The 8,396-nt window shown below is 34.1% G+C and overlaps 1 protein-coding gene across 1 annotated transcript in view; it reads right to left on the minus strand.

Annotated features, from left to right (window-relative positions):
• The window catches only part of LOC112211527 (transmembrane protease serine 9), a 43,640-nt gene that overhangs the window by 25,376 nt on the left and 9,868 nt on the right, over nucleotides 1-8,396 (minus strand). The window contains exons 4-7 of the mRNA XM_067044623.1: nucleotides 5,581-5,756; nucleotides 4,978-5,148; nucleotides 877-1,033; nucleotides 586-795 (exon numbers count right to left, since the gene is read on the minus strand). Of these exons, the coding sequence (XP_066900724.1) occupies nucleotides 586-795; nucleotides 877-1,033; nucleotides 4,978-5,148; nucleotides 5,581-5,756 (714 nt within the window). The remainder of the gene's footprint in view (nucleotides 1-585; nucleotides 796-876; nucleotides 1,034-4,977; nucleotides 5,149-5,580; nucleotides 5,757-8,396) is intronic.

Consider the following 8,396-nt stretch of genomic DNA (forward strand, 5'->3'; position numbering starts at 1 on the left):
TTGTAGTTACAGTAAATTTAAAACAAAATAAAAGTCAAGAATAAGTGTTAAAGAATAATGTTCATAAAGAAAATCTCATGCAAAAAAAAAGGACTCTATATTTTGGATCGCCAGTGAAGTTGAAAACTTTTAGAGGACCAAGGTTTTGTTTTGTTAGTGTTTGCTTGCTGAAAGATTGTTTATAGCAAGTATTGGTTTGTTGAATAAGAAGACAAAGAAAATCAACAAAAGAAGTTTCTATGAAATTGGTTAGTTTTGTTCTACCTTAAATTGAATACATTTGTAAAAGAGATATAAATTAGTTTAAGTGTTATTAATAGTAAAAGTGGGTTTCTAATTGCCTAGAAACTCACCCTGAGATTAAGAGTCTATTGTATTATAAAATTTAAATAAAATTCTCCTATCTGTTAAATATTAAAGATTTTCATTTTAACCAAAACTATCTTTGAGATATGAAAAATTAAGTTAAAACTATATTAAATTTATTTTATTTTTTTAAATAATTATTAATTATTACAATATATTATTCCAAGGGGGCACTGACATAAACTTTATCGATAAACATTTAGAAGTTACATTACTTACCTACTCTAAGCAACCCTGGATTTGTTATTGATAAGAGAGTAAGGTTGAGCCAGGGTAGATGCTTCCTAATGTCAGTAAACCCAGCAATATTACCCTTATAAATTTCTCTTATACTTACAATTCCATATAAATAATATTGCACTTTATGACTTGTCGTGTGTCGTGGAAACGTTATTCCACCACCACTATCACCACGCTGTACTGCAGTGCCTAAAACAATAATAAGAAAAATAGTATATAAATTATAAAATAAAAATATTTTATGAATACACTTTAATGGAAAAGATTTACCATTTTCAAGACCAGCACAGAATTTGTCAGAAGTAATAAAATATGAAAAATTAATTGAACTTCTGTCTCTACATTTTGTGAACTCAATAAATTTGAGATTTGCCATCAGTAGCTCATTGCTTATAGTACTATTCTCAGTAGCACCCCATCCAACAACCTATTTCAACACAAAGATTTATTGTACATAAAGCTCAATTTGGCTAAGCTATCCAGATAATCTGTGAACATCTTCAGAACTTAGCCAATTCAAGCTTTTGTTACTTAGACTTGCAGCAAGTTGTTTTGTACAATATATTGAAGCAGTGAACTTATATTTACATATGTTCATTTAGTTCAATAATTAATTTTGAAGTTAAAATTTTTTTTAATTTCATTATGAGTATCAATGATAAAACCAGGTTGAAAGAGCAGATAGAAGATTCACATACAAATTTTATTTTTTGTTTACAATGTTACCGAAAATGCAAGCTACTTTAGCCCAAAATAATAAATCAATCTCAATTTATATTCAGAAATCAGTTTGTAAATTCTTGGAGTAGTTTCAGCTATACTGTAGCTCCTAGGAAGTCAGCATGCATAAATAGTGGTTCACCAATCGCCCACTAGTACCAGCATTTGCTCTTTTAATTAGTCTGTACAAATATATTATTTTTCAATCTCAAACTTTTAACTGTGAGACCTGTTGTATATCAGTGACAAGTTTGGTAAATACTTTCAAAAACACAATCCATTACATTTTTCATTGGTATGGTTGCATTTTATGTTAACATATAGATTTTTACCAAACAAATTATCATTAGTAAAGACCTTCGCAACCTCAAAAGAATAAGAGTAAGGTAAGACCTACTTAGGTCCAGGTTTTATTATTATTATTAACTGATGCTACTCTATGCAAGGCCACCTGTAACTCTTACCACCAGTCATTACTCTGCTGTGTTGCAGCTTTCCAGTTTCGGATGCCCAGGATGGATCAAGATTGCTATATCATCAACCCAACACAATCTAGATCTTCAGAAAATGTTGCCATTTTTCTAGGATTTCTCGGGATTTGGTACTCAACGTTTTTTACCAGATGTCCGGAATATTGTTGTCGGTAAGAATAGCTTGCAATTTAATTGTAAAGGACCGTTATCTTCACTAATGGCCCTGCTAAATACCTTGATTACAAACTTTCCAATAGATTCGACAGAGAATATGGTATTCAAACCTAGTGAAAGCCAGTTTCTAAGTATTAGGAAGTGTCCAAAATTTCCATCTGTAAGTCAGCACGAGTCTGATAAGAGTCTTTTACAGGCCTGAGTTCAAAGATAGAGATATTCTACTTTCTCAAAGGTGTGCTGACTAATATAAACATACCTGTCATGACCCCATCAATGTGGTTCCAAAATGCGTATACTTTGTCTTCATTTAATTTATAACTAGTCCCATCCTTGAAATCTTACTTTGTAGACTTAGAAAGGAGTCTCTTGTCACTCCAGAAATCCTCCTAATCAAATTGATGTCTTATGCAAAGGCTAAGCTAACCTGTTGATTACCATTGCACCCCCCTGGATTTTGGATCTTTGCACCACAAATTTTAGACTGAAGTTGAAAAGAAGGCATGTACCAATCTGTCTCTCTTCCTTAGAAGTGCAAAAGAAACAAGTTTTATTTCTATTTTTTTTTCCTAAACCAATATAGTGGATATTTTTTATTGTGAGGATTCCTTAAGTAACTATAGCACTTACATAACATTGGTCCAACTAAAAAAAAATAATAGCCCTGTTAATAAAAAATAATAAAGGATTTATAAATTACATTTTTAATGGTCTAGTGTGGTAAAAAAAGGTTACAATAGCTTAGAAATATAAAATATATTCAGACTTACTGTGACCTGGATTACAAATTTTCCAAAAGCGGGCCAAAGTAGCTCACACTGACGGTGTTAAAGCTACTTCAAATTGACTATGTCTTTTTATTGGAAAGCTTTAAAAGAGCAAAAACAAACTGGTTCGGATACATACATTTATTTGGTTAACCTAACACTTATAAAACTTAAACAAAAGATGAATAAAACAATGAAAAAAAGTAAAAATAAAAAGGCCTTCTAGATAAAAATAAAATTAGATAAATAAATTATGAAAACAAAAAAGAAACCAATTTACAAAAAACAATAGATATATAAAATAAATACTGGTCGACGAAAGGTTGATCCACTCCGATAGGTCAGAGGAAGATTGCTGTCGAAATGTGTAGGTTGCAGCTCCATAGCTATGTAATTACACCACTGCAACTTTCAAATGGGTTTAAATTTAGTGCAATGGCTTAGAAACAGTCAAAATGTCCCAAACGCCAAGATGGCCACACTGGCACTTATTGAGGGCAGACAGGGGTCTAGTTGTTTTTAGAAATTATTGGAGCCGACTAATTAGCAACACTCATTTTCCATTCAAAGGCCAAAAACAGAGAAAAGGTCTGGTTTCGGAAATTTAATGTTGATTAACACACTCAAAATGTCTAATAAAAATGACACCAACGGAATGCAGACAGGCCTGGTTACAAACTATCATGGCCACTAATTAGCCGGAATTAATATTCAAGTCAAAAACCAGAAAAGGTCTGGTTTCAGATTTTAATATTGACTAAAAGCACTAAAAATGTTCACAAATAATACATTATAAACGCAGACAGGACTGCTAACAAATGATCATGGCCACTAATTAGCCGGAACTGAATTAAAAACAAAGATGGACGGCCTGTTGCTAGGTGACCTCTTAGCAACAGTTATCGACCCTTAGCAACTGTCTCTATTACTTACTTATAACAACACAAATATAAATACACATTTTTCTTCTCAAATGAGTAAATCCAATTAAAATAATATAAATAAAAATAAACACTAATACTATTTACAAATTATTTACATGGTAATTATAAAATATGGCATTAAAAGACGCTATTAATTACTTTAAAAACATTGCTATAATGTTTAGGACAATAATGTACATTGAAACAATTTATTGTAATAAATAAGTAGGAAAAGTTATTCGCTTAACGATTAAGTCATCCCTCATAAATGTCTTCCTAAGATATTTCTAAATTTCTTAAGCCTGTTCCAAACTAATGACAAATTATTTTTCCAACAATTTGGTAACCATTACTAAAGTATGAAAGGTGAAAACACAAATAAAAAAATGGACACACAACACTCATGGCAACATTGTTGGTTAAATGTTTTCTGTTTGGTTATTTAATATTAATTATAATACAAAACCAAACAATGATAATTCTTTCAATTTAATTTTTTTATAAGAAATCAAATGACAAATATTAGGTGATTTTGAAAATTTAGCTAACCATTACTAAAATAATAATGCAGAAAAAGTTATGAATCACAAATTCTATAATCTCATTTTTTTAAGGAATGAAAGAAAGGTCTCTCTTTCCACAAATCTTTTTATTTACAGGAATAAAATTATGTCGTTAGAAACAATTATTAGAGCTCTACATTACATTACTCATTTTAACTCTTAATGTTCCTCCTCAAAAGATTAATAAAGTGGAGGAGGTCACTTCTGTAATAAGTGTAAATTTTCAGGAGTGTTTTAACAAAAAGTAGATTTCACGTTCTTCTTGAGATTACGTATTATTCCTTCTTTTGTGTCTTTGGCTTTAACCTAAACGTCTTAGCCATTATGTTCTCAATTATGCCATAACCATTAATTAACTACATTCTGAAAGCATGAATGTCCTGGAACATAATATTTCATTTTCATTGATGCAACATTGGGATCTCCCTCAACAAATCAGACATGATGGCATGATGGAATTTTGGTTATGAGGAATGGATATACCTGAATATCATCAATTCATTAAAATCATTATTATTATTATATCTGTTTATTTTTACCTAATGGATAGATGAAATAAATTGCGTCAAATGCTAAGAAAAAACATGATTTTGAAGTCCACAGAATGAATTGGATGCAATTAAACGCTTTTGATTTCAAGTTTTCTGCTTCCTAATACCCTTATTATATAACAACAGGCAGGAGGAATAAGGTGTATCTGGATTGTGGGTTTTCATTGCATTAGGATAGTTAATAAAAATAAAAAACTTACAGTTCCAGCAGTAGGTAGTTGTTCAACCAGATATTCGGAACTCCAATCAATACAAATTGGCATAATTGCACTGTTAAACTTAATTTCTGAGTTTAATTCAAGCAGAGCAACATCATCAGCGTATCTATTTAAGATTCCTACATACGTTTTAGGAAATTTTATATTAACGACCTAAAAATATCAAAATATTGGCAATGTAAAACAAGATGGTTATGTTTAAGTTATAGATTGCAATCAATTAATAATGATCTGAAAAACAACTAGAAATCAGCATTTTGTGTATTTATTTTGTCAAATATCATAAAAACCACTGTATGGAATGGAGTACAGGATGACAAAACACCATCTGTTTGTCGATTTCAAGAGTGCCTACGACAGCATTAAAAGATCCATGCTATATGAAGCACTGTACGGTCTTGGGATCCCTCCCAAACCGGTGCGCCTAATAAGAATCGCCATGGATGAGGTGAAATGCTCAGTTCAGATTCAGAGAGACCTCTCACCGGAATTTGAGTCCAGGAAGGGGGTGAGGCAGGGCAATGGGCTATGTCTATTGTTTAATCTGGCCCTCGAAAAGGTAATTAGGGATTCTGGAATACAAACCTCTGGAACAATGCTGATGGATGCATTTCTGAGGCTAGGTAAATCAGCAGAAGCAATGGGCATGACGATTAACCAGGCAAAAACTAAATACATGCGAGCTGGACCTGGTATAGTGGCTGCTATTGGCGGGAGGTGAAGATGGGTCCATTTACGTTTAAATGTGTTGACCATTTCACCTATTTAGGCTCAGTAGTCAGCAGCAATAACAGGATCACCTTGGAAATAAGCCAGCTTCTTCTGAAGACTAATAGATGCTATTTTCTACTCAAGTACTTGAGGAGTTGAGCTGTCACTCGCCACACCAAATGCCAGGTCTACAAGACACTAATCCAGCCAGTCCTCACTTACGGATCGGAAGTTTGGACCCTGACAAGTGCTGAAGAAAAAGAAATCTTGATCTTTGAAAGAAAAATTCTGTGCCGAATATTTGGCTGTGTCAAGGTTGGCGAGAACTGGAGGAGGCGAACCAACAGGGAGGTCTACCAGCTGTTCGGTGAGGGAGAAATGATGCGACACATAAGGCTGGGGAGGCTACGCTGGGCTGCCCATGTTCTCAGGATGCCAGAGGTTGAGATCCCAAGGAGGTTGCTAGACAGTAGGATGCATCAGACCTGAGGAAGAGGCAGGCCAAGGCTGAGATGGGAGGATGCCTTCATCAGGGATTCCAGAGAACTTCTGAACATCCACAACTGGAGAGCGGCCGCACAAGACCAAGCTACATGGCGAAGGATCATTGAGGAGGCCAAGATCCAAACTGGGATCTATCTGCCACGGATAGATAGATAGATAGGTTACAGAACTACTCGTATTACATTGTATTATTTTGTGTACAAGTGGAAAAGTAAAGTGGGCCCTGTTCACTTCAACCTGGTGCGAAGAGGACTGGTTCCTGGAAGGCCAGGAGGTAGAGGAGCAGAAGAGAGTTGTACATAATCCCGGTTTGAGCATGAGCACGAAGGCTGAGGTCATTGATCGTCCTCGTCAGGGTAAGGGGAGGTGTCATTGGATGGGTCATGGCACTGCAGATGCATGATGATAAAAAATTTGGTTGTTGCTGATCCAAGCAAGAGACTGTCAACCTTGTAGCTGAGTTTAATTAGCAGTGTGAGCCGTGTCCGGATAAAATAGTATTGTTATTGTTGCTGGTACTCGGTGTTGCTCTTGTATTCTTATCGGATAAAAGCACTACCCAGATGTTCATTATTTTGTTCCTACCTCGAGAGATAAACAATGGTTTTATAAGGCCTATCTTGTCCTCTGATGTAGAGCTTGATCTCTCATCCTTATCAACAGCACTTTTTTAAGGTCCTGTGCTGACCAAGAGAGAGGTACATCCCTAACTTCAATCTGAGACTTCTGTTTCAAGGCCAACTTTGCCTCAACATCAGCCTCTTTAAGCTATTACCACTGAAGTATCTTGGTGACATTAGCTTTATCTTCTACACGAACAAGCTTTGGTCACACAGATAACATTAGTTGTGACACCAAGCTCACATGGTGATGTGAGTACCTTTAGAATTTCACTGGCAGACTTACCTTTCCTCGCTTGTTATTGTTAAATATGTTGGTTGAGTTGTGGCAAGTTGCTTCAATGGTAACGTCTTCATCATGTCAGCAAATGTTTTATTTTTTACCAGCAGTACATTTGGTATTTTTCTAGTACCATACCTGTCTACTTCCTCATCTTGATCCCTGCCTCCTCACCCCCTGAAGGTGACTTCTTTCTCCTCTTCTTCTTATGGACAACCTGAAACTCACTTGAATCTTGTAGGGCTCCTATAGTGCTTCATTCTGAGGAGTCTAAAGTTCGAGAATTCTGAGTCACTACACCAGTAATCTTGATCTCTTCTATAATTCTTAGCAACATATTATCAGTAACACAAGTTGCGATCATGACCTAACTAAATGTCCTCATTAAAGAATGTTTCTTCAACTGTCTCTTGTATGAGATCTGAACTCCAATCTTCATTTTCTTCAATTTTATCATAGCACGTATCGAAAATGTTTGTCAAGGTTTCCACTCAACTATTAAAATGTGACTGAATGATAAAACCCAAATTTTTCTGCTCCACAAAAACGTTTAGGTTATTTTGAATTTTGGATGCATTTTCCACCAACCTATCCAAGGCTTTTTTTTTAGACAAAATTATTTATGAAATTTCTGATAGAACAAAGTCAAATATTTTAAAAAAATTAATGATATTTTTAATTGTAAATTTAATCAATTTATTATAATAAGAAATTAATATTTTATATTCAAATGTTGTGTTATTTTTATTTAATAAAGTTTATGGTAATGGAATCTGAAGAATACACACAAATACTTAATTATTAGGATGATACAGGCATCCAGATCAAGCAAGAGTAATAAAAGTGAGCAGTCTTCGAACAGCATGGCATTCACTTAGAATGCCATAGATTTATTCATAAAAGAATCCTTGGCAAAAGGCTTTAAGGCACTAGAAAAGTGGGAAGACCCTGGCTCCGAGGGGTTGATAGAGCACCATAACTTTCATAGCATATCACAAGTTCATTATGATCTGTAAAAGTGACTATTTAGAAAATAATTTCAATAACTGATGGTGCATTGTATCCCTACTTGCTTTCTGAGATGATATGGACTTCTTTTTAAATCCAATAGAAAAAATAAAAATAAACAGTAGCTACAAATAAGAAACCAATAACAAATTTAACTTCAATCATTCAAATACCTTTAATCTTTGTTCAACTCGATCACTGTGCTCCCAGGAGACATAATATTTTCCAGCTACTACAAGAAAAGTAGCATTATCTAATTCAAAGTAGGTGTCACTATA

This window comes from Halyomorpha halys, unplaced genomic scaffold (assembly GCF_000696795.3).
Source record: "Halyomorpha halys isolate HHAL.00 unplaced genomic scaffold, Hhal_1.1 Scaffold347.1, whole genome shotgun sequence".
Classification (NCBI taxonomy): domain Eukaryota; kingdom Metazoa; phylum Arthropoda; class Insecta; order Hemiptera; family Pentatomidae; genus Halyomorpha; species Halyomorpha halys.